General features: G+C 34.2%; 2 protein-coding genes and 1 long non-coding RNA gene across 6 annotated transcripts; 1 reads left to right on the top strand and 2 right to left on the bottom strand.

Moving 5' to 3' along the window:
- The first annotated feature begins 407 nt into the window (after positions 1–407).
- LOC140795684 (KH domain-containing protein At1g09660/At1g09670-like) lies at positions 408–6923 on the top strand. Its single transcript, XM_073148400.1, has 7 exons — positions 408–811; positions 1470–1555; positions 2489–2634; positions 3778–3912; positions 3993–4109; positions 6158–6301; positions 6412–6923. The coding sequence occupies exons 1-7, from the start codon at positions 705–707 to the stop codon at positions 6556–6558; spliced, it is 882 nt and encodes a 293-aa protein (XP_073004501.1). The 5' UTR covers positions 408–704; the 3' UTR covers positions 6559–6923.
- A 1279-nt stretch (positions 6924–8202) lies between these two features.
- On the bottom strand, positions 8203–22739 carry LOC140795489 (PHD finger protein ALFIN-LIKE 5-like). Of its 4 annotated transcripts, none has more exons than XR_012110305.1 (6): positions 22351–22687; positions 22206–22238; positions 20649–20877; positions 8972–9101; positions 8523–8885; positions 8203–8435 (listed from the first exon to the last, which is right to left on the bottom strand). XR_012110305.1 is itself a non-coding variant. In XM_073148064.1 (5 exons), the coding sequence occupies exons 1-5, from the start codon at positions 22448–22450 to the stop codon at positions 8613–8615; spliced, it is 765 nt and encodes a 254-aa protein (XP_073004165.1). In that variant the 5' UTR covers positions 22451–22739; the 3' UTR covers positions 8203–8612. The 4 variants fall into 4 exon arrangements, 2 of the variants coding, with proteins under 2 accessions (XP_073004165.1, XP_073004166.1); XR_012110306.1 differs by having other exon boundaries at positions 8523–8882; XM_073148064.1 differs by having other exon boundaries at positions 8203–8885; positions 22351–22739.
- A 3768-nt stretch (positions 22740–26507) lies between these two features.
- On the bottom strand, positions 26508–27517 carry LOC140795347 (uncharacterized). Its single transcript, XR_012110288.1, has 2 exons — positions 27385–27517; positions 26508–27320 (listed from the first exon to the last, which is right to left on the bottom strand). It is a non-coding gene; the product is annotated as an uncharacterized lncRNA (long non-coding RNA).

Below are 27517 nucleotides of genomic sequence, written 5' to 3'. Positions count from 1 at the left end.
CGGATATAATATATGTTTTTAATATTTTATCCATCAATTTATATTTCTAGGTCTACGGGTTATCTATTAGAAAGAATTTTGGGTAGTTATGCAAAATGGCTTTTCTAATTATATTTAATTTAGCATATAAAATTGAGTGCATATATTTTCAATAGTCTATATATATATATATATATATATATATATATATATTGTTATAAAAGAATGTACACAATTCACACTAAAATTCATTATTACAAATAAATTGCAAAAATCCCTCCTACAAAGCGAAATCGAGAAATGGCGGATACTGCAAAACTGAAAATTGATTTTGATTTTCTACGCAAATAACCCAAATTAAAACAAATACGACGCTATTACTAGAAAATCTTCCACCATTTTCAAGGCAGACAAGCACTAAAGTCAAAGGCCCCAAACAGACAGAAAGATTCCATTAATCTTTAAACAAAGGCAAGATCTTCTGGAGAGAGAGCTCATATCATCTGAATTAGATATAAACAGCAGGAGGAAAGAGGATCCAAAGCCCCTTTTTGGCTTTCTCTCTCTATCTTCTCTCTCTCTCTCTATAGGTGGCTAGAGGGAGAGGAAGAGCTGCCAGCCTCCGCACAGCCTGGTTCTCTGATCATTGACAGACCCAACTATCCTTTCCTCCTCAATCTTCTTGCTTTCTTGGTTCTTTTCAATCTAGAAGGTAGTCATAGGCAATGGATGAAAGAATCCAAACCCCCACTTACTTCCAGTACTCTCCTTCAGGAGTTCATTCATCTCCCCATCATTCCATGAGGTCACCTGCCCCATCAGAGAGAGAGAGGTCTGCCCCTCTTTGAGAATCTGGTTGGATCTTTTGTAACTTCTGGTGTTAAATCCAATTGGACATTCTTGCTTTTTTGCTTGTCTTTAGCTTAATCATTTAGTTGTGCACTTGTGCTTCACATTGGTTCTTGTCACAGTTTCATGGATGCTATGAATAATACTAACTGATGAATTCTCTTAGGTTTTGGTTGACTCTGGGTTGCTCTTGCTTATATATATCCCAATGATTGACCAGTAGAAGTACTTAATCCGTGCCAGTTGCTATCAAATCACCATCCTTTTACCTGGGAAACTATATATGTGGTTGGGGATTTACCGATGTATGTATTAGGTGCTTGTTAAATCACCATTCATTAATTGATTATTATTGTTAAATTTTTTATATATAATTTCTGCATCAGTTGATGATTTGAATGGCTATGTAAGAGTTAACTCGATCCATATTCCATTTACTATCCCAATTGGTTCCTTCCTTGACATTCTTCTTTGTGGTCAAAGCATGTATGTTCAGAAAAAAGACTAGCAAACAATGAATATATGTCTAATTGCTCTATAGACTTAGAATTACGCAGCTTTTGAGTATCTTGCCATTTCTGTTATTGACAATTGTAGTTGTCCATATCTAATAGTAGAGGTTTTGATTTTTCTGCTAACAGATATATAGCTGAGTTGCTAACTGAGAGGCAGAGATTGGCACCCTTTGCACCAGTTTTGCCATTATGCAGCAGGCTTTTAAATCAAGGTGCTTTTCTTTTCTCTGCTAGGTGTTAGATTTTACTTCCTTTCTGGTTTCTTCATGATATCTTGTGAATTTATCACATTTATGCAATTGCCATTTTGCAGATTTCTTTCATAAATTTCTCTTAGAGCTTCTATAGTTTTTGGTCTATTCACAATTGGAAGTATTTGTCTATGTCGGCTATGCGTCTCTTGCCGATTGTTTAAACCTGGGAATAAAATGGTTTCCCTTTATGTTGATTTATTCTGGCCTTCCTGTCTAAACAACACATTGTGGCCATTAGTTACTTTTCTTAAGATACAGAGAGATGTACATGGTCTTTCTGGTTAGTTCTAAATTACTAGTCTGTTTGTTGAAACCAATGGTGCAAAAAGCCTGGCAGATCAGTTACACAGTGGGTAGTAGAGCTAATGCACTCAAGAGATAGCTGGTGCCACAGAATTTGTTGTGAGCCTAAATGGGGCTTTAGAAGTTATCAAATTAACATAGCCAGACATCTTATTTTGTGAAGATATAATCACTAACCACTCAATCGTCTCCAAGCAGAAGCTGACTTAAGGATATCAATAATAATTAGATACTTATATCAAACAATTAAAGTTTTCGTAGATAAGTGAGTAAAATAAGTAAAAGCTGCTAAATAGTTTAAGAAAGAAAATTATGTGAAGAAAGTAACATCATCCATAGATTAGAAGGTAAGATTTGGTAGATGTCGCTGTTTATTTATAACCAGTTAGTGCATGAACATTTTTTTTTCATGTCTATGCTGATATAATTTCTTGGAGCAGTAAAGTACCAGTCCTAATGTTTTACAGAAACATTAAGGTACCGGTCTTAATGTTTTACAGAAACATAGATATTACTTATATCAGTGTGCAGTTTAAATGTTTAAATCCTTCTATACCTTACATATTGAAATATCTAAATCAAGTGCAGAAATTTTACGGGCATCTTCTTCGACTCTGAACCAAAATTTTCTTGATTCTGAGAGAATTGAGCATAACAGTCCACTAAGATTAGGCACCCACCCTTCAAATGGTGGACCAGTGGACCTGGAGGGATGGTCACGGATGCAAACAGAGGTATTGCAATTTCCTGTATCCTTATTTTTATGGAAATAATTGATTTTGTTTTATATAGGTAATTTTTTATCTTTTAATTCCCTCTCTTCTGCTCCCCAGTAAAGGAAAAGATAAACATCAATTGTAACAAAACAAACACATTTTTGGACCTTATCCAGTTCTCTCTTATAGATATAGTGTGTGTTTTCTGGTATCCTTTGGAGGTTACAGCTTTTATTTCTGATGGTATAAATTGAAAAATACTGCTTGATCTGATCTTGCTTTCCTTCCCTTCTTTGTTCAGGAAGATTCTGGCCACTATGTCCTGTCTTCTTAAAGTGGATGAAAGATGAGCTTTTACAATGTGAAGCTAGATGATGTTGGAAATTTGGAAATTATATTAATGGTTCCTGTCTTAGCCCCCACTTCTTAGCTAAGAAGTTCACATTATAAACTTAAGTTTGTGAATTAAGAGCTGATGTAGCTTTTCGAAAAATTGTTGATACTGTAATGTTATAGATGAATTATACATCTATCTTCTTGAAAAGCTTTACACCTATATCATTGTTTTTGTGAAAAATATTTCGAAATGACATTTCAAGAGCAGCAACAACTATAACAGTAAGCTAAAGCCGTTGTCATGCATGTTAAACTAGAGGAAAAACTGTCCTTTCATGGCAGTGACAGTTGTCTAGATCTTTATATATATATATATGTGTGTGTGTGTGTGTGTGTATGTATGTACATGAACAAGCTCTTGCACTCTGGAGTACGGTTTTTAAAGCCAGGAACAAGGACAAGTAGCAACTTACAATAGTGATTGGAAGATGACAATAGTTATATTCTTAGTTATGTGATGAGCAGTAGTAATACTGATCTAACTCCCTAAGTAATTCCTGGTTCAAACAAACAGGTAAAGATGATATGATACGGATATGTAGTTTCTAAAGAAAGCTACACTGCAAAATATGAAGCCAAGTTTTCATATTGTTTTAGCTTTTTTAACATTGTACAATTAACACAATCAGATATACTCCCACCTGTTTGTCCAGAGTAAATGGTACATTCAACTAAAAGATCTACTTGAAAATTATGAATTTATTGTTTAAATTCTTTTGTATTGTTGTTAATGCCTAAACAGTGTTCTAATGGACTAACTTTCAGGGAAATGGATATCTTCAACGCACTGCAGTTCTTCAAGCATCACCGATGAGTTGGAATGGAGCTCCTGGAGTTGTTAATAGCCCTACTGTTAAGAAAGTTGTGAGATTAGATGTTCCTGTGGATAAATTTCCTAATGTATGAGAACTTTAACTTTTATATGGCTCTTTGTGAAATGGGGAACCAAGAGCCTAACCTTCTCTTGTTCTTATGGTTAGTACAACTTTGTTGGTCGCTTGTTGGGACCAAGAGGAAACTCCTTGAAAAGGGTCGAAGCTACATCACAGTGTAGAGTTTATATACGTGGACGAGGTTCAGTGAAAGATTCTTCGCAGGTAATGTAATGTAGTATTATCAGTTATTGCATGTCATAATTTTGTCACTTCAATGTTTGCTTATTTCTCTACTAATTGTATCACTTGAAAGTTTTTATTATCTGCTTCTTGGGATTTTTTATTAAATCTAAGCTAAATCTACTTTAGAGAAAACTATTGATCCATGCCCTCTTTTTCACCCAAGAATCTGATGGGTTTATTGGCACAAATGTGTGGCATGTAAAGCATAATTTTCTGAAGACAAATTTGACTATTTATACTTGCTATCTTGAAATATGAAAATCGTAGACTGCCAATAAATAGATGACATGCACTTTTCTAGTCTAGTTGGTCATATTATTACATATCTATCAATTCGGTCAGAAAAAAATGGACAGGAAAATTACTAGGAAATTGGCATTTTTTTATTTTTAATCTATTATAAACTGGGAAGCTCTTTTCATGAAATGTTTATACTGTCACTCTCTCCGCATAATGGTCAGCTGTAGTCTTTTTACTGATAGGCTACTGTAGGACAGGGAATCAATGGAGCTTCTTCAGCATTGGTAAAGGCTGCTTTTTAGCTGCAAAAAAAAAGTAAAAAAACAAAAAAAAATCCCTATTTTAAGCTTTATATAAGGCTCATAAACAAATTCAGCTCAAGAAATAGAGTTTGGAGTCTATGATAAAGCCTTGCTTAAAGCCTCAAATACAAGAACATGAGATTGGCAGCTAGTCTGGAATTGGCTTCAGGGTCTCAGCTTTGTTCATTTGGGTATGAGACGAGTCTGAGCAGGAGATTTAGAGCTTGAGAAGGTTCCATCTGCATGCATCTGTCCTGCCTCATTTGATCTATACCTATGAAGCTGTCAAACTTGCCATCTCTTCTTATTCTCCTAAAAATGATAGGGCCATCTCTAATATCTTGTTATTGACGGAACAAAATTATGCACATCGACACTTTGTTTTATGCATTGTCAGAATCAAGAATTAATTGAATTGCTTCTATTAGCTGTATGTGTTCCTGCCAATTCCTAGTCAAACACTGACATCAAGAAGCAAGGCACTGTTCCCAACAATTTTGTCTTAGCTATATGGATCATTTTTCTGTTCATTGTTTTTGATATTTACCAGCCATTATCAGTGAGTATACATTTTCTGGCACATTGAGTTGCAGTAACTATGCTGGAGGTTTTAGGTGCTTGGTGGGGTCACTACATAAATTTTCATCATTCCTGAAAGTTTGACCATCATATTAGTTATGCAATTTAACACTCAAGCACTCAACTAATTAATTCCAGTATGATTTTCATACTTGTAGACCAAATTAAGCAAAGATCTCTTGGAAATTCAATGCTTATAAATGCTTGGATGTTTCTTTCTGTCAATATTTTTCCCTTTAATTTTGTGAATAAAAGGAGTTGCGCCAGCACATTTTCTGCAATGTAGCTTGACTATCCTCCAATATTCTTCAACCTCCAACTCTTGTTGCCTTCTGTGATAATGGCCAACTGCAAAAGCTTTTACATTCCAATATGTTCTATTGTTCTTTTATGGTCATTCCTGTAATTGAACAATTAGTATATACTGTTCTCTATCAAGAAAAAACTGATAGTTTGAGTCAATTTTTCCCTTCATGATTGACACGTCTTTCTTTTCCATTAGGTGATGTTCTTTCCAGAGAAGATTTCAGTTCTGTTGGCTAAAAGTTTTCATCCAAGAGAATTCTCTATTTTCAGCAATAATATTTATGTTCTTTATTAATAATTTTTTTTACCAAAAGTTCCTTATTAATAGCCTCTAACATGACTCAAATTGTTCGTTTCAGTATCCATTTGTTATCAAGCTTTTTGTGCATACCCACTGATATTTTAGGCGTTCTGTCTTTCTTTCTTCATTCACTCTGCTCTACACAATTGATAATTTGATACTTGCTCTACTACGAATATTTTGTGATATACTTTCTCTGATATATATTGTCGCAAACAACATATAGAGATTTTAAATTGTTCTTTCTTTTCCGTTAACTGTTGAGAACCTATCTTGAAGTGATTATTGCTCTTCTTCAGGAAGAGAAACTAAGAGATAAACCTGGATATGAGCACCTAAATGAGCCATTACATGTGCTCGTGGAGGCCGAATTTCCAGCAGATATAATTGATGCCCGCTTAAACCAAGCTGTGGTGATATTGGAGGATCTTCTAAAACCAGTGGTACATAACAGAAAATCTCTCTACTTATCAGGAGTGTGCTTGTATATATATATATATATATATATATTCTCGATACTACTTATTTCACAACTTCGCTATCATTGTTTCAGGATGAGTCCATGGACTACTACAAGAAGCAACAATTGAGAGAACTAGCCATACTAAATGGCACCTTAAGAGAAGAAAGCCCTCAACTGAGCCCCAGTGCATCTCCTTTCAACACGACCGCAATGAAACGAGCAAAGACAGGACGATGATTCTAATTTTGGTGACTGAAAGAACCACCTCCAAGACCCCTATTCGAGAGAAGTACTATTGCAGATGTCATGGATGCCATAAGAAAAGGATCAGCAGAAGAGACTTGCAGTCTTATGATTTACTTGGATAGTGCCTCAGAGTTGATTATATCCTTTTGATACATTAACAGTTACTAGAGCCACCCACATCGCTTGGCTCAAAGTTTGAAAGTGATTACCTATTCTTTCTGTATCTTTGCATTGCATATTGTTTACAACATTATTTATTAGGATAACTTTCACGAAGATAATTGCTCCATAGGTGGAGCTAAGACAATGTAACACTTAAGTCTTATTGACCCTTCTGCTAAGGGCTTTTCACTTAATTGCCACTGAAATCTTTCAAAATATCATAATTTTTTTACATTCTTTAAAATATTATAATTGCCACTAAAATTGAGTTTTCAAAATTGTTATTATGGTTGGTTTTTAATGAAATATTTCTAATAGATTATTGTTAAAATTAACATACATGTGTAAATAGTTAAAATATCAACCAAGAATTCGTAGGTATCCTTTTCTACAACTAAGGAAGTATTGTAGGATAGAATTCAACTCTAAACAATTATTATAGAGAAAATTATTTAGTGGTTGGCTTTTTGTCTAGCCAACCACTAAATAATTTTAAGACTCTTAAATTATTTAAAAAATGACTAAAATATATTTCTTTCTTGAATTTGAGTGTAAAATATTTATTAACGATTTTTTTCTTGCATAAAAGATTTTTTTTTCTTGTACTGTGATATTAGATAAAATATTGGATAGTTTTTAGACTATTTTAAATAATTTACACAAAAGTAAGATGACTTTTTGAATTTAAATATTTTGAAGGACGTAGTAGTATTAATTATGATATTTTGAAAGTTTTCAATGAAAATAATGTAAATATCCCTTCTAAAAATTGACATATTGGTCCCGTTACGTACGTTTATAAACTTTCGATCTTTGCTTACAGAGTTGACCATATATTATGGTATGATGTTTCCCTTCGGCATCCATGCGTCGAATAAATCAGGGATCTTTTTTTCAATATAATTATGCCTATATTGCCTTTGGATTTGGACTTATCTATCTGGAAATTATAGTGTGCCATTAATCTTCACATTCAAGTCTCTTCGTGCAAATTTGCCCCTAGCATGACCGTAGATTTTAAAAGAGTTAGATTAGTTTTTTTTGATAAGAAGCGTTCTTATTTCAGTATCTTCTTCTTGTTCTACTTTTTATACCTAAAAACTGCAGATAGTTAATTAAGAGCCGAACTGTTCCCAAGTCTCATTCCCTTAAGTCAACCCTTAACCAGTTTAAAATTTTTATCCCAAAAGAGAAAAGGTTCCGCTAACCAATTTAAAGATTCCCCAAGTCAGAAATTTTCAAGCTGACAAACTATGGAATAAAGTGTAATTCTATACGTACACCTCCATATGCGTAATATTTATACTTGAAATAGAAGAGAAATGGTGAGGTCAAGCAAGTATAAGTCTGAAGAATCTTTTTTATTTTTTAAAGGTAACAAATTAAGGCAGAAAGTTGAGAGAACAACAGAATTGCTAGTCTAACTGGCAATTAGTCATGAAAAATTACATAACCAAATAGTAAACACAGCTGTTAAAACATGAAACCTGTTTAGTAATTCAGGCAAAGATTTCCTTCCAACCAAGGTTAAGTGGAAATCATCCAATATTAATAAGCAAACATGACGAGGAGATTACCTAATTAACTGGTGTAACTTATCATAAACAAGCAAATGAGAAAATAGACTACCCTATTCAAACTTCTAAAGACTTTTTCATCAATCACTAATACCTAGTTTGGATTTACTTCCAACAATGTCCAAATGTCTGCCAAAAATAGCAGGAATGAGATTAGAAAGATGAATAATCTTAAAGTAGAGACAAGTAAATGATTCTAGAAAATAGAAACTTAACAGTTGATCCATATCTTCGCACATCTGATGATCCAGAGATGTTCTTCCTGGTGTTATGGAACACATATTCTACATAAGAGACATAAAGTACTTATGCCCTAGCCCTCTTGTTGGTGCTGCAATCCGGGCATTTGTACTGTTTAATATGCTCAGCTTTTGCAGGTGTAATCCGGACGCACTTTCCATGGAACCATCGCTCACAGACATCACAACATATCCAAAAATCATCATGAGCACTGCCGCATGCTCCACAGAGCGTGTTGCCATGTTCCTCTTCATCTTCTTCATCCTCCTCTTCTCCACTCTCTTCATCATCTTTAGGGGGCGCCATCTTTGAGGCCTTTGTATTTTCCTGTCTTGGCTGCTAAGAAGTTGGAACGAAAAAAAAAAGGCAGACTAAATATTAAGAAAGAAAAAACAAGAGATCTTATGTAAGGTATCCATATGTACCGTCTTAGACCCTGATTTGTTGCTCTTGCTGCTATTGTGAGGGGTCTTCTCCTTGGTTTGCTTCTTTGCAGCTCCAGTCACAACCTCATATATCGTTGGGAGATTGTTGATCATGTTGAACAACCTCATCCTGTATGCAGACAGTTATACATACTAGCTTTTAGAGGAATTTTGTAAGTCAAGCATTAGCAAACAAATTGAAATGTTCATATAGTTTATACTTCACAATGCTGCAGGTCAAGCGCTATATAAGAACAGTGTATTAAAACAATAGTATCCAACAGTTCATCCTCAATATAACAAAGTACAGGCCAGTAACCTTTACACAGCATTTCTATAACAGTGATAGAGAACTTCAAAGATAAAAAGGTACAAATGAGAGCATTTTCAAATAAATGTAACATAATTTGCACCAAAAAGGTCAAAGAGGCATCACCAATTGTCAGTTCTCCAATGAAATTGGAGTAAAAAATCTAACTTCCCACCCACCTACAGTAAGGTTGTAGATCTGGCAAATTATTCACATGCTGACACTACAGTAAGGTCCAACAACTTCCACTACCTCATACTGTACGAAAATTTATAAAAAAAAATAACACAGATGTCTTAGCTTGACTCCTGTCTAAGCTGCACTGTGCTAATTAAAAAGCAGTATATTCATTTAGTTCTATATATTGCATGGTCAAAGATTTTGCAAAACTAAAAGCATTACAAACATTACAAGCATTTTAACTAGTAACTTTGCTTTGCAGCTCAGGTTTGAGGACCTTTCCTAATAAGGTTTGCTATAATCTGTCAATAGACTAGATCCATATATCATATATACACCTTAGAGATTTAAAGTAAATCTCTACTTTGTCAAGATAAAATGCTTCAGAATAAACTCATAGGTCCTCAACAAATTTCCCTACGCAGAAAACTTAGCCTCCAGCATACTGCAGGAATACTTTCGAACATTGTAAACTGCTTTTCTTAAATTTAAATTGAGGGACTGCCTTTTAAGCTTTTTGGTTCACGAATATCTTTTCATTCCATTGCAGCTTTGCTTCAAGACCAGTCTCTCGTACCCTAAGTTGATAAGCAAGTCCCAGCTGACTCTACTGAAGAATGCCCTTTTTCTCCTCAATGTTAAAGCTTAATCCCATGTTCATGGATAACTACTAATCATGGGCTGCTTCTTGGACAATCCTTCGTGACCCTTACTCAGACAAAGCCTTTCTAATAGGTCCCATACCTGACTGGAGCAAGTTACAAGTAACCTCTTTGGTTGTTTGAAAGGGAAGGCATACCTCTGGTAGTCACCTTTCACATCCAAGACAGGAGAAAAAGATAGCATGACAAAGGGAAGCCGCCCAACCGCTATCTACTAAGACACAAAGTAGATGATGACTCGTTTCTTAGCAGGTCGTAGATTCACTATCTGCCTGACTAGCAGATCGTGAATAAATTCTCAATTCGTTAAGAATAGAGAATAAGCTCTCAATTGACCGTCCTCTCAATTATTAATGAATCGTTAATTTAAATTCTCAATCAGCTAGTGGATCATAAACTTAATTCTTGATCCACTAAGGATCAGTTCGCCTATTTGGCTCTACAGTCATCAGCTTCCTAGTTCTCTTTATTCCCAAACACTACTGGGATGATAGGCAACGATGGTGTCCAAAGGTAGTTCATCTTTCCTCATCCAATCCATCTCCTCCAATTAACTCTTCTCAAGTTTGTATTGCTTCTCTTGATATCAACAGATTGGCAAGAGAATGAGAGATGTATCACCCAGCACTGTGACTTCTGAGCAGCAGTAAATCCTTGAGAGCAAGGATAATTGTTATGCTATCATTAGAGGAAGAAAGTGTGTACATGATCCAACTGGTATAAAATACAACAGAGAATACAAGCTTAGACTATTCCATACAAATATGCACCTCCTGGAAAATAGACAAAAATGTCAAGTCCTTTGCTCAACCTCTTTATGCTGGAGATCTTAGTGGGACCAATCAAAACCTTAAAGAACTGAACATCTTCAAGGTGTCGAATCAAGAACCAACTTTTCCCAAAGAGTAAAATAACAAGCTAACTTGCAACCAGATAAATGCTATCAAAATTCAAAGCTACTGATAAAAAAGCAAATAAAGGCTGGTATTGGAATAACACTTGGGCAATGTCAATCAAAATGAAATGCTCAAAAAACAACTCATTAAACTCATACAAAGTATACAGGCACTGGTACATGACAAAATATTAGGAGAGTCAACCTAATAATGTCTTCCTCTAAGGAATAAATGTAGTACAACAAACAGGTAGGAAAAAACAAATCCTATGACATCCTTATTATATATATCCATGTTGTTCGGGACTGGAGAAAACCTGACTTGATAGGTCTGACTACTGAGCGCACAAAATTATGGAGGAGGAGATTATAAGCTAAATGATGGTCTTACAATGGGTAAAATGTATAGAAGCATACATATGTATAATACATACATGAAGCAAGCATGCATGCAGGTAAGCACAAAAAATGAGAAAGGCAGCACGGCATCTACTGACATGAAGCTGTCTTCATTCATACATTTAGTGAATCATCAAAGTGAGCAATTTGTTGGGAGCTGTCAACAACGAAAGTTCTATGATCGTAATGAGATGGAATTTGAGTAGAGGTTTATGAAGCCAAAAAAGATCTGAAGTAGGGAAAAGAATGTCATGGTCCATAACTATCTTCTTAAGGCCTTTAAGAAATTACCAAACATATGTATGTCAGCATGACTGCTCTCTTTAAAATATTAAAGAAGAGAATCATGAATGTCAATACCTATTCCCTGTTCAAAATTACTTCTTAGAATATTGTCACAATTAAACAGTTTACTAGCATTGACAATCAACAAATACACAGGTTAAGTAAAAGCAGCAGTATTCTCATAAAAGGAAAAGATGTTCTGACTAATGCACTACAAGGCATGGTTTCCAGTTTCGGCTAGGGTATTGGCCATTTCGGCCGATACCCGGTCCGTTTTAAGGGGGATGGGTCAGATCTCCCGACAGGATATCAATTATTGATATCCCCCCACCAGCCTCTCTTTCTCTCTATTCTCTCTTTTTTTCTTTCTCATTCTCTCTTTCTTTCTTTTTCTCTTCTTTCTAAAATCTCACCTCTCCGACCATGATCCGATGACCTTGGGTCAGTTAACTTTTTATTTCTTTTTCAGTTTTTAATTCCTCTTTCATTTTCTCTCTTTCTCTTCCTATAGCGCAGAGCAGCACCTACTGCTGTTGAGAGAGAGAGGGGGAAGGGGGAGAGAGCGGGGGATAACAAAGAAAAAAAAAATTAAGAGAGGGTTTTATTTTCTTAAATTTTAAATTATTTTATTTTTATTTATGTTGATGTACATAGTTACAGTAAAAAATTAAAAAGGCTCCAAAAGAGAAGTCGCATGATACCGACATTGGGTGGCAATAGTGAAGCACTATTGGACAAGATAAAATATGTTTTAAATGTAACTGGTGTGGGAAGAAAATAAGTGATGGTGTCAGCCATTTGAAAGAACATTTAGCTGGAAGGTAAATAAATGTAACAGCTTACACTCAGGTGACCGTGAAAGTTGGAAAAGAGATGTTGGTTCTAATTGGCAAAAACAATAATAAACAATCTATAAAGTCCTGTACACATTGATGATGATGATAACAATGAGCAAAGTGATAAAGATGATGAAGAGAGACAAATGATGAGGGCAATAAAAAAGAGCAAAAATATATATAAAAATAAGAGATAAGAAGAAACATTGATGATAACTTTCAAAGATCTATATGACTATATCAGTTCATATACATGGAGAAAGAGAATATAAGGGTAGCAATTCTACCCATAGCACTCCTAGTGTTACAGCAAAGTCTGAAAATAGTAGACCAATAGATGCATACCTTCAGGAAAAAAAAGATCGTACATAAACTTCTATCAAGACAGCTTTCAAAGAAATTAAAAATGCAAAGAATCACATTGGTAGGGCTATCTCGAAATATTTCTTCTACAACTATATTCTTTTCAATGTAACTGATAGTCCTTATTATCGCACTATGATAGATGCTATACAATTAGTAGGGTCTAGTATTTCGCCTCTTAGTTCAAATAATATTACTACTAAATATCTTGATTCAAAAATAGATGAGCTTCGTACTTACATTGAGACATTTAAACCGTATTGAATGAATTTGGTTATATATTGATGTATGATGGATGGAGTACACAAAACGGAAGAAATATAATTAATTTTTTAGTATACTCGAGCATGAAAATAATATTTCTAAAGTCTATGGATATTACTGCTCATTTTAAAAGTGCAAATTATATTTGTTAGATGATAGATGAGGTGGTATAAAAAATAAGTGAAAAAAGAATATCCAAGTGGTTACTGATAATGGGTCTATTATAAACCTACTGAAAATTTACTTATGACAAAAGTACTTCATTTATATTAGATGTCATGTGCTATACATTTTATCGATCTTATATTAGAGGATATTTTAAAGGAGCCTAAAATTGACAAAGTCATACAACTACAGTTAGGTTCTTAATTTACTTAGACAAATAACTGGTAGTAGAAAGATCATTCAAACTCGGCATCACTAGATTTGCCACTCATTTTTTTGCATTGGAGAACATCGTGCGCTATAAGGATGATATTATGTAAATGTTTATATCACATGAATGGTCTATAAAAATTAAGAATGTGAAACCTAAAAATAAAACTTTATATGAAACTTTGAAGAATATAGCTCTTAGAAATGTATTTTGGGATAATATTACAATTGCCACCGCAATATTTGATTCTCTTGTCAAAATATTACGACTTGTAGATAGTGAAAACAAGTCTGAAATGGATTTCTTATATGAGGCAATGAATATAGCAAAAAAATCAATCAAAAAAGTGTGGGCCAAGGTTATAAAAAGTGGTGAAAGATAATTAATTCTAGATGGAACAAAAGATTACATAGAGATATACACGTTACTGATAGGGATGATATTACAATTGCCACTGCAATATTTGAGTCTTTTGTCAAAGTATGACTTATAGATAGTGATAACAAGTCTGAGATGAATTTCTTATATGAGGCAATAGATATAGCAAAAAAATCAATCAAAAAAAATGTGGGCCAAGGTTATAGAAAGTGGTGAAAGATAATTAACTCTAAATGTAACAAACAATTACATAGAGATATACATGTTATTGGTAGGTATGCTTCTAATTTACTAATTTATTTTTATTTATGAATATTAAAATTTTGAATTCTTACAAATTTTAATTTTAAAATTTCTACAGGATATTTTGTTAATCTAATATTTCAATTATCTAAAAATGTCAATAATGATTTTGAAGTCTTATCGAGAATTAGGAAGGTAATTAGTAGGCTTGAGCCCAACATTCATTAACAAATCATTTACAATAAAGAAGTGAGTTATAATTCAATTAAATAATTTTATTATTATTTGTTTCATGATTTAACTCACTATAATCGATTTCTTATTAAATGCATGCAACAACATATTTCAGATTTCAGATGGAGAGATAGATAGAGAGCTGATCAATTCAGTATTGCTAAAATTGTTACAGTTATATCTCATAACACTCCAGCTAAATAGTAATCTATATATAGATAGGAGAAGACACTAAATTTAACACCAATAGCAAAGAAAATTTTAAGTCAAACCGTGTCTTCATCACAATATGAAAAAAATTAGACAACTTTCTCTTTAATCCACACCAAAACACCTAATTGATTGACAATAGGAAGATTGTAGAAATTAGTTTTCTGCCATTATAATATAAGATTGAGGGAGAAATTTAAGAAGGCAAAATATGAGCAGCTAATTAATTTAAATCTTATTTTTGATGAAGAAGACCCGTTGACTCGATAGAGAAGTAAAAGATAGATTATTAGATGATAGAGAATTTTTTCTAAATATTTAAAAAAAATTCTATATTTTTAAATAATATTTAGAATTTTATGTAATTAAAATATAATCTGATCTGATACGAGCGGCCGATACGGCCAATACGTATCATTTTTTCATATGACCGATACCGATCCTGAGAACCTTGCTATAAGGGGTACCTAGATTATCTAGCATTATCTAATGGGCAAGTTAAACAATGCATATTTTGTGAACAAATAAGAGCTTTGAATGATCTTGCAACGTATAGCACATACAAAAATGAAGACCTAAATTACTAACTATTATGAAATGACAGTACAGATAGTAGAGATTGATATATTTCCATGTGGATAAGCATCACAAGCCATGTTGAAATATTTCCATGCAGTTTAAACCAGTTAGCAATGAAAATTTTAAATAACTTGCTCACTGTTAAGATAAGAAGGTCCATTGGAAAATCTTTTTGACTGGTCACTTTAAGATTAGGGTTAATTAAATGGATGTTAACTCAAAGAGCATTAAATGTGAAAGGTTGTATGTAGGACAGACCATCCTTACATAAATATTAATGAACAACTTTTACATTATATTCTAGATAGTCTTCCAATAATAAATATTGACCCTAGAAACCAAAGTAGTATCTTTTCTTTATTAGGTCATTGTCTATTCCACAGTGCAGCACTTCGTGAAGTTGTGCAAGTAACTATTGCAACTTATCAACTATGCATGTACCACCTTCTGAACATAGAGTGGTTGTCCTTTGTCTCTATGCTCCCCCAATTTCTTTGCAAGGTTTGATGGTGCAAAGCACAAACCACAACACCATTGGTTAATATTCCAATCAAATAGCTAAACCAAAATTTTCTTGATCATGATATCACTATTATAAACATTATTCATTCAGCAATTTTATTGTGCCTATTATAACAAACATCCATGTAAGGAACTATCCACTTTTCAAACTTATAAATAGTTCCCAAGGTCTAGTTTGGGACACGTTTGACACATGAAAGATTTTAGAAAAAAGATGTTCCCATGTAAAATCTATACTTACACTGAAAGTATTCTTTTTTTTCTTTTTCATGTTTGTGATAGATCATGAATATACTAGACAAAGAACTAGACCTCTCTGATATATAAATTGGGTAATTGGGACAACCCTTTCAAGAAACGGGTCACAATGGGCCCAATTCACATATTTGGCTCCAGTAGAAAATCACTAAATATCAACACCAACATTCACAGATGAAATTGAACCTATAACCTCTACCATAAGTTAGTGGGACTCACCATTGAGCTACAACGATAGCCTAAATGACCCCATCTTAATAGGTCTTAGAAGGATAACCTAACAAAGTTGAGATAAATCACATCATGTCATCACAACTATATCTAAGAAGTATTTCTTATATGCTGAAGGAACTGTGACATCCAGTTATTAGAATGTCACATTTTCATGATGAGGTGGGCCACAATAAACATAAAGTGAAATCTATTATTCTCTTGATTTCCCTCCAAGGGTCAGCTACTAAATTGGTATTGGAACATCAAAAACCTTCCATAATCCAAATGAAACAAGAGAAGGATTCACACACTTCCACCCAAAAAAAAAAAAATCAAGCACTTATTATTTTTCTTTTCAAATTTGCCCCCAAGAAACAATTTGAATTGGTTAATGTCCTATATAGTAGAGGTTTAAAATATCAGATCCTACTGTTGTTATATAATGGATTTATAAAAACTCAAAACTCCTTGGCATCTAGCTTGTGAAATTTCAAGTGTCTTTCTATATGGTGTTCAATAAAGTCAACTTGCAGGTTGGTGTGGCTGTAAGAGTGTCTGATTCAGGAATAACTATGAAAAAGAAATATTTGAATTGCAATCTCATCAATATTATAATTATCATACCAAATCCCATCAATCGTATCACTTTTTTGAGAAATGCGAGACATCTAAGTCATACAAGTAAAGAGATAAATTCATACACGTAAAGAGATCTATTCAACTACATCAATCAATAGGCTTTCTTCCATAAAATAGAATTTCCTGCCTTTGAACTACATAGAAAGGACTCGTAGCTCATTTGCTCCAATTCTAGAACATATGTTCTATTGACACTTCCTATTCTCTCAAGAATCAAATTTAAATATATGTGTAAACTATCAATTCTTGACAACTTGAATTGTGAGACCAAGATGTAATCAATTTTGAAAATGTTACAAAATGATAGGTTCCTACCCGATGGAACCCTATCAAGCAATACCACAGCAGAATAATGGTGAAAATAAAGAAGACAAACTCTAGCCCCCTGGCTAGACTTGAGAGAGAAAAGATAAAAGAAGAAAATATTTTTTATTGCTTGCCCTAACTCACATAAAACAACATATATATAGTCTCTCAATCAGACTAGTCACTTAAGGAAAGAAAAGAAGTCAAACTCTAATCAAACTCTGAAATAAATCAACTTAAAGTCCTACGGAAATTCAAGTAGCCTAGAGGGCGTTCAAATGCATCAAAAAAATTTCCAAGCAAATTAGACTGGCCTTTGAACATCCGGAAGGTCATTCAAATGCTTCTTTTTTTGCTCTCGAGCACTAGCGTTCGAATGCTAGGAAGTCCGTTCAAATGCTAGGAAGTCCATTCAAATGCTCTACTCAGGATTCATCCGTTTCGACAAATCTTCTCCCGCGGCCAGACGTCTGTCTCTTTTCAAATGTAGACTAGAATGGAGTAATTAGACATCCATTTCTATCACTCTCCTTTCTTTGAAAATTATCATATTCTGATGGTCCAAACCTCGATCTTAATCCTCAAGTAAACTTTGACCAATCTACCATCAAGTTCATTTTCAAAAACCATTAAGAACCATTGTGAGACCTCAACATGTGAGCGGAATGTGGCAAACCTAACCCTTTCCACTGGTTGCGTCCCTTGGTGGCGAAAAATTGCTCCGCCTTGAATAACTAACCTATAAGGTCTTCACAAAAGTCCAAATGAGTGATTCCGGGCTGAACTCGCCCAATATGGCCTTCCTTAATTCCCCTCGTCAAAGCAGTTGTTGATCTCCTTTCCATCCAAGCCAACACCTCTGTGATACGAAGCATCTACTCCTTCATCTCCTCCATGTTTGTATTCATTATTTGCATGGCCTCCTCATGCTCCAACTTCTTCCTAGCTTGCTGATGAAGAGTCAACTCCAACATGTCGAGACGGTCCCCAACCAATGTCGCCCATGTCTTTGACATCCGTCCAACCCTTGTGGCAAGTTAAATAACAAGGTTTCATCAATTGGCCACATAAGCTCTAATACTAGTTGATAGGTTTTGAATCGACAAAACCATATCAAGCAATACCATAACAAAATAATGGTGAAAATAAAGAAGACAAACTCTAGCCCCCTAGCTAGACTTGAGAGAGAAGAGATAAGAGGAAAATATTTTTTATTACTTGCCCTAACTCACATAAAACATATACATAATCTCTCAATCAGACTAGTGACTTGAGGAAAGAAAACAGGTCAAACCCTAATCAAACTTTGAAATAAATCAACTTAGTGTCCGTCGTGCGTTTGAATAGATTGGAGGGTGTTCAAACGCATCAAAGATTTTCCAGGCAAATCGAACTGACGTTCGAACATCAAGAAGGTCATTCAAACACTTCTAGTGGCCTTTTTGCTCTTGGGCACTAGCGTTCGAATGTCCAACTTAGGATTCGTTTGTTTCGGCGAATCTTCTCCTCCAGCGGCCAGACGTCATCTTCTTTGATATGTAGACTGGAATGGAATAATTAGACCTCCATTCCTATCACAAAACTTCATTTGATTGGTTTCAAATCTTGTTCCAATACACCCAAAAATGTAACAACAGAAGTTAGAAATTTGATGGCACCTTGTATCAGTTTGGTCACTCATTTACCTCCTTGCTTCTTTAGAGATACAATTGATCATGAGTGAACTATTGTTAGGTGCAAATATATTTTCCTTGCTTGAACTATGACTTGGTATCACATGGCAATCCTAAAAAAAAGCATAAAATCTGCCTCCTGAATTCAAAATCTCCACCCTTATAGAAGGGTGTAGTGTGACATTTTAAATAGTGTAAGAGGCAAATTATATGATTTTATTCTTCAAGTTGTAATGTGCAAATGTGATATAGGTCATAATGTAAGGGGTGTAAATGTAACTAAACCTTATTGTCATTATCTTACTTAATAGATGAAAAGTAATGCTTCACCAAACAATACCATACAAAATGTTGGAGATTAGAGGGAAAAAAAGAAAAAATTGCATTTAACACCCTGGCTTTTTTACTTATTTTGTGATTTACATCCTACATTTTCAATATTTGCAAATCAAGCCTTACATTTTTACCAAACCTTTGCTAGAAAATATCCTTGATTAGGTTAACAATAACACTATTTTGGTTGATAACATATAAAAAAGGAACATTTCACCCACTATAAACTATTCTTTTTAAATATCTAAAATGCCCCTATCTTCCTCCTTTCTTTTAGGGAATAATGATTAATGAGATTTCATCTTCTTCCGTAGCCAAAATCTCAAAGCAAGAGGGAACAAATTAGATCCAGTAAAAAATGAAAGCGAGTTCTTATCCTCCAACCCCCTTTCTCTTCCACCTCCTCATCTCCTTCGACCTCTCTTCTCCTCCACCCGAAATATATCATTTTATCTTGTGTTAGGTAAGTTAGGTTGAGTAAGATATTTTTTAAAAAGGAAGTTGGGTAAGATATTTAAGGTAGGATGAGAGTATTTAGGTAATCTTCGCAGCGTACTTAACATAACATTAGAGTTTGGTTAAATTCAATTAATAGATCTCGTAGCATAGTGTTTCTTGCAAATATTTGGTAAAATATAAGACTCATTTTGCAAATATTGAAAATGCAAGATGTAAACCGCAAATAAATAAAATAGCAGGATGCTGAATACAAATTTCCCACCAAAAAAAGAGATTTCAAATTAACTAACTGGAAGCCATAGGTTGGCATCCTGGCCCCAGAAGATAACAGGCATTGATTTTTTTTTCCTCAATAAAAGCATCAAGTTTGGAAAAAAAGAGAGAGAATGACGCAAACCTAACAGGGGGAGAGAGAGCAGAAAAAAGAAGTTCAGTTATGATCTAACACTAAGCGGACAAAATACAAATGGGATCTCAAAATAACATGTGGGTATAAGACATGTCACATTTCACTAAAAACAAGGTATCTACATGATCGGATGGTATCATGAAACCATCATTTTTCAAAACCTAGAAGAAATTAAGATATAATCTCTATAAATGGATGTCCACTTATTTCAAAATCATTGTGAAATCATGCAAATACATTGTGCTGCTAACTGGCTATAGCCCCTATGAGTTAAGCATCAATGTTAGACCAAGAGAGTAAAAAATTGCAATAAATAAAGCCACCCATCAAGTAATATCAGTGAAGTGAATAGATTCTGATATTTCAGAAGCTTAAATAGGATGTACATGTGACATTGAATCCAAATAAGTAACTTGGAAGGTTGAAACATTAAGATCACTAATTTTTGTGGAATAAGATCCCAATCCAGAGAATAATTTGCTGGACAGCAGAAAGGAACAAAGCTAAGAGAAATATCATCTTGATTGTCGTAAAATGGTCGACATTAATGTCTAACTGCTAAAATAGGCAAATCATTAACTAGAAAGGGGGGAGAGAGGCATAAAATACAAGATAATTGAAAATAGCTCCAAGTAAAAGAAAATGTAATACCTGGCCTCTTTATCAAATCCAAAACGTGCTGCGAAGTAGAATGCAACAGCCAATAACCATGCATCACTGTGAACAGCAACAAGTGCCAACCAATCCTTCTCATCCATTCCATCCCTAGCAAAATTGATGCCCAATGCTGGTTCAGGAAGCTCCGGAGGTACTTCCTCAGCTGGCAAGTTTACCTCCCAAGTCTCATTAGGAAGTCCATAAAGACACAAGTTCTCCTTCTCTGCAGGAAAAGAAAAAGAAGCATGATAAATTATGGAGCAAAATCTGTTCCTAATTAACCACGACGGATATCCCTATAAAGTTTTAAGTTTCTTAGCAAGAACTTCCCATGCTTTACAGTTCCACCAACAACTACAGAAATTGATCTTACCAAGTATAGTGATGAAAACAGATCAAAATAGTATTTGTTCCCACTCACTTCCATATCCAGAAGACGTCGATATGACACAAGGATTTCATGGATCCAGAACTACATATGGTTGAGACAAAAAAAATTCCATATGCTGAGCTGTATATGAATATATAGATTATACAGAACTGTGGATAAGCATCTGAATATCTGCTTATCTATATCATTTTATATTTCTCACATATGAAGTAATTAGTTAGGATATTCATTCAATCAGCATCTTATATGTGTGGAATTCAAATTCATTAGTTAATTCTCATATACTGACAGTACTTTCCCAAGAAATGTATCTATTTTTGCATTTCAGTGTGATTCTTTAGGTAGAGATCAAGCATATCATATAATCTTAGTTCTGCAAAATTTAAATGTTTTGCTTTAAAGCCCTAAGGTAAAATGTATAGAAATAGTCTACCTGTATATCTAAAGTAAAACAATTGTGTGAATCAGTAATCAGGTTTAGGTTATATCCATCTCAAATCCTGTCACATGCAATTACTATACATCTTAATATCTGTTCAATATCCATGTTAGCATCCATATCCAGTGCCAGGAAATATGGATAAAGATACTGGTGGACCACTATTTGATATATATCGGATCCCTTTTTCCGCCCCTAATCTGCAACTGTGCCCTCTGGAAGTACTGCCATGCAATCAACTGCAAGGTTCAATATCCCAGGCAAATAATATATACTTTATCCCGCGAAGAAGCAGAAAAACCACAATAGTCTGCAAATTCTCTGAAGGTACTGTAATAGAATAAACTACAGATTATCTCCTAATAAATGACCAGCAAACAAGTATTGAGTATTGCAGGAACAAGCTTTTGAGCCATGATAAATTAAAAAATCATTAATTCCATGTACTATCGGAAAGATAAAAGGAGTAAACATAGTGGTTCTCTGCAATACACAATACACAATATCATTACAGAAAGACCATCAGAACATAAACTTTCTACCCCGACTAAGCTATCACTCTTATATAGCAATGCAACAGTAATGGGCCTAAAGAAATCGCTGAGAAACAAAACTCCTCGCACTAAATCTACAACATAACAACCTGTACCAACTAATCGAACGACAAGCACATAGATTAAAAATCGAGCGATCCAAAAGAAAGAGATCAGCCCAAACTCACCGGGATCACAAAGCTGGTAGAATTTCTCGACATCTGCAACACGAATAAGAAATAAAACACATCAATTCCGAGCAAAAACCAACAAACTCCCAAGTAATCGAACTCGAGACACGAGGTCAGAGGAGGAGGAGGATGCGAGAGTTACCGTTGGTGAGAGCCTTGATCATGCCAGCTCGCCGGCCTCGGAAATCGCGGAAGACCTCCTCCGCGGTGCGAGAATTGTACGCCGCAGCGCCGCCTTCCATCACCTAACCCAGAGGAGGAGAGAGAGAAGAGTACGGGATCGCGATTAGGGTTTCCCGGGGAACAATTAGGGTTTCAAGAGGCGGAGGCGTGCAGATCGGGGCTCGGAGTAGAGGGGGGAGGAGGAGGAGGAGGAGGAGGAGGAGGAGGAGGAGATGGGAGGGAATGTTAAGAGGGAGAAGGGAATTTGTGGTTTTATTTGCAAATATTTGGGATTTTAACCTTCTTATGTATCCTTCGTTCTTTCCGTGCGGAGAAGTTTATAAACCACAATTCCACAAGATGTTGTTTATAAATAACACCCTAACTTTTGTTTATATCACAGATAAAGATTTTTACTATTTAAAGATCATGTTAAAACGAAATATTCTACTCTCTTTTTTATTCGACGTGGCGTTGTATTTTTTTACCTTCATAACGAAGTGAAGGACTCATTCTATAGTTAACGGAAAGAGAGGGTTGGATTTTATTCATAATAGAGTCAAAAGGTAGGGTCCTATTTCTAATTTTCTCCATATCTTATTAGAAATTTTACAGTTTACACCTTACTTTTCCACTATCTACAAATAGAGTAAAGGTTTTACTACATTGCAATTTGCGCAGCTTTTTTGCACAAAAAGCACCCTAGAATTAGAGGACTTTTAATAAAGATCTTGCGAATTGGGAATTAAGTCAAATAGATTTGAAATAGAATATAGTGTGTACCATTATAGATAACTTTTTCTACAGTCCTCAATTTAGGGTCGAATTAAAAGGAGTGATCATTATTTTTATGCTCAAAATTAATTTCAATCTAATCTTGAACGAATTGGGAAAAGTTGTATAACACTATAAGATTAAAAATCAAACTATCTTATAAACTCTATATCACTCTACTCCCTGGTGCTCTAGACTAAAATAAAAAAATTAAAAAAAAAACTAAATGATTATTAATGAAAATTATTGGTATCATTTTTATTAAGTTTGAATGAAAAATATACCTATTCATAGTCCAGACATCATTTTATTTACAAAATGATGCAAATAAAAGTTTAAAAAGTAATTTAGTTTTTTCTACAGGAGATAATTGTGATTTATACTAATTTATTCGTATCAAAAATTGAAATAAATTTCAAGCAAGCATGATCAAAGATATAGGCATAATCTAGCTCGCTAACTCAGTTTCTTTTATCATTTTTAGACAACTCTAAAACACATTTTTAAATTTAAGCCGGCTAAAGCTTGAATTTAAAAAAGTAATAATAAAGAAGTCTTGAGTTTTAACTTTTCCATCACTAGGTTAATAAACTTCTTATACGATAGTCCCATAATAATAAACGGATTTTGTAACTACACTTCTCTTTTTCTCTATAATTTTTATTTAACATTCTAAGTTAATTTAGACCGTACTAAAAAATATATTTTATTATAATATATAAAATAATTTATAAATACCTAATTATCTTTATCTTCTTCATGTATTTGTTTTCTCTTCTCCGAAAAGAAGAAGAAAAAGAAGAATAAGAAGAAGAAGAAAAGAGGAGGAGGAGGAGGAGGGGGAGGGGAAAAGATAAGGAAAGGTGGTTGCGGCAGTGACGACGACGGCGAGGGCAGAGAAGGTAGATGGGGAAGATGGTGGAGTAGAGGTGAAAATGGATCGAATACGGATTAGATAGTGCTCCCATATCTGGATCCATATTTTTAGTTTGGATACAGATTCGGATACGGATATTGAACGGATAGCAAAATTTAAAACCATATCTTAACTAAACGAATAGGGATAATTTTCACATAGAGTATCGAATCTTAAAAGGATATTGATTAAATTTAACATAATTATAATATTTTATTTAGATATAATTAATACAAAAATATTAAGAGTTTTACAACAAATAAATTTTTTGTATGTCAAATATATAAATTTAGAGAAATTAATCTCTATAAATAATATATAATGTATTATTAGTAACAATATTAATATTTACTATTTAAATAAGCAAACTAAAAACTGTAAATTATTTAAAAAAATATACGGGTAAACGGATATCCGATATCCTATATCTGAATCCGAAAAATTTATCCGACCAATATCCGAATCAGTATCTGAATTTTTTTCAAAAATTTTATCTGTATCCGAATCGGATAGAAATTTTTTATCGGAATCCGATCCGAGTCGGGTCGGATCGGAATTAATCCGACCCGTTTTCACCCCTATGATAGAGAGATAGAAAACGAGAAGGAATAAATAGTAAGATTATTTTAGTAATTTGGTCAATATTAGTTAGAGTCGGGTTATAAAATTCTCATAGATAAGATGTGAATCACAAAATAGGTGAAATATAGGATGTGATTTGTAAAAATCTCAATAACATATATATATATATATATATATCTTCCCATTGATAACTACTTCTTAGTTTATTATGCATCGGTCATTCTTTATCTAAACAATCCTTCCTTGAAGTCTCCTCTGAAGATCTTGAACTCCACTTGACTTTGTTTGTAAACCAAGTTTGTTAGAATTTTGTATTGACAATTTGAAAATTATAGAAGACTTACATTATTGGTTACTATACAGTTTACAAAGCTGCCAATAACAAAGCTTTGGAACGGCATGTGAAACGTACGTTAATTTATCATGTTTTAAGGCCTTGTTCACATCTAGAATAGAGAGAAATAGAAATAGTAAAACCTAATTTATTATTCCTATAAGAGAGCAAAATAGTTTACAAAGCATTTGAACACTTCTAGAAAAGTGTTAACAGAGAGCAAGTGCTTTATAGACGTTCGAATTCTTCCCAAATGGGCGTCATCAAACAACAAGCATTTCACAGATGTTTGAATGCTTCAGAGATGGACAAAACATGATATCCTTGGGTGTGCAAAGATAGAGAAGTATTTTTTTTCCAGATTCTATTCAGAATTATTTTGGGTTTTTAACTTTCAACTATACAAGGAAAAGAGTTGGGCAAACATTGAGATAATATATTGGAGCCCTAGAAAAACTTTGTTGAAGTGTTCTTCGCGATCATACGATATTCTAGAGATCGGTTTTATCAGACTGTCTTTGACATCCGACATCAGTAGTCACTGAAATCAGTCGATCAATTATGAAAAACAAATTATTAGGTCCTAATGAGGAAGCGAACTTTAGATATAATCGTGAGATTTAGCGAGTGGTTTGTAAGTAATTCTTGTATTTGTTATATTATTTAGCGGTTGATGTGGTCTTCCGATAAAGGATTCGTGGTTTTAAACTTTTGAAGTTAAACCATGAGTGTTCATTTGTGAGAGTTTCCAACTTGGTCGACACTAATCGTGGAAAGTAGAAATTGTTAAAAATCAAACCTCAAAATTTGTTTACAACTTTCTATCCAGATATTTTATAGTCTGTGGACTCGGTATCTTACACAGTAGACTTTTAATTTTTTGTCTGTAGTTTTATTTTTATTAAAGAAAATTTTCACGTAAATTTTTTACGGATTACACTTGAAGAGTAAGAAATTTTTGGACGACTGAGGTTAGACTGTACACAGTAAGCAATGTAGATGAAATTGACATCTTAATTAGAAGCTTTACTTTTAACTTCCTACAATCATCTTTAGAAAAAAAAAATGGTGAGAGATGCCAATGGAATAGTACGATAATTGAGAGAGAATTCTGAAGAATATATGGCAGTCACGCATTCACATCCAGTTGAGAAGAAACTTAGTCAATCTCCATGAACTCAACTTGTTATTTGTTTTTACTCGCAACTGCTATAAAAAAAATTGGACGAGGAGGAAGAAAACATGTTTCAACTGTAGAAGTTAATTTGTAATTAAACTTTATTTCTATAAGTCCAAGAGTCAAGTAAAAGAAAGATCTTATAAGCCCAAGGGTTATGCATGAAGTCATGAAAAAAAAAATTGAAAGAGTTATGAATCTCAAGAGTCACTAGAAACTCTAAGAGTCATCTATGTATCTATCTATGAGATCAAGTCTTTAGTAACATATTCTACTTTTACTAAAGATCTTCTAAATATCTTTCTTCTTATATCCCTTATCTCTAACATCAACCTGAAAGAAAAACAAATGATCTCAATCGACAAACTTTTCAATTCCCCATATCGATCATCGAAAGTATTCTCATACTCAGTAACATTGTTAAACTCAGACACAGATCCAATATACAAGATACAAAATATATACACCGATTCTAAAACATCCTGAATCGGAAACACACCCACTTGTACAAACCAATTAATACAAAATTTCACACCGTACGTCCGAAAAGTCAACTCTCAGAGTCTGTTAAACAGTTCAAAGATATAGTTGAAACTCATATTACCAGTTAGACGATGACTCCTGGCATCTTCCTGGAGTTCTCAAAGACTGAAACCATCACTTACAAACTAACTAAGGATGACAGAATCCCAGGAAAGATTCAAGAAAGCAACGACTTTACTCATTCAGATATGAATGAATATATATAGATACGTAGATACAGTTATGATCTCGTGTGACATGGAAGACTAGACTCTGTCTACAAGCAATAAGAGGCCGGCTGCAAAGCCCCGGTGGTGGCATCGGAAGGCATGAAGAAGGCGAACACCATCAACAGCCCAAGCAGACCGATCGGAACCAGCAGCAAGGAGAAAGGCGGCGGCGGCAATGGCGGGAGTATCAACGGGAGGACCAGCAGCGACGCGGCGAGCCATAGGAATACCAGAACCGATTTACCGGTGAAATAAATCGACGCAGAAGACTGTGCGCCGTTATACATCTCCTGAGGGAGAGCCAGCCTTTTATGCTGATCATCAGCATAATACGAATATCTCTTAGCTGAACCTCCCCTACTCCTTACTCTCCTCTCCATTCGATCACTTCACCCATATATATGCTTCACATCATCTACAACATAAATTGAATGGTAGAAAGAAATCAACAAGGATGGAAGCAAGCAAACAGTAAGTACCTGAAGCTCCTCTTATCTTTCGTCCTCTCTTTTTCTCTCTCTCTTATTTTATGCTGGAACTATGAAAAAGGTAGCGTGTGTGTGTGTGTGTGAATTGGGTATCTCAGTCTAAATATCTATGGAAGGACAAGAG

Source organism: Typha latifolia, chromosome 9, assembly GCF_019914945.1.
Source record: "Typha latifolia isolate L0001 chromosome 9, TyphaL0001v2, whole genome shotgun sequence".
In the NCBI taxonomy this organism is placed as follows: domain Eukaryota; kingdom Viridiplantae; phylum Streptophyta; class Magnoliopsida; order Poales; family Typhaceae; genus Typha; species Typha latifolia.
The sequence above is the reverse complement of the archived record's forward strand: the minus strand, read 5'-3'. Positions and strand labels throughout refer to the sequence as shown.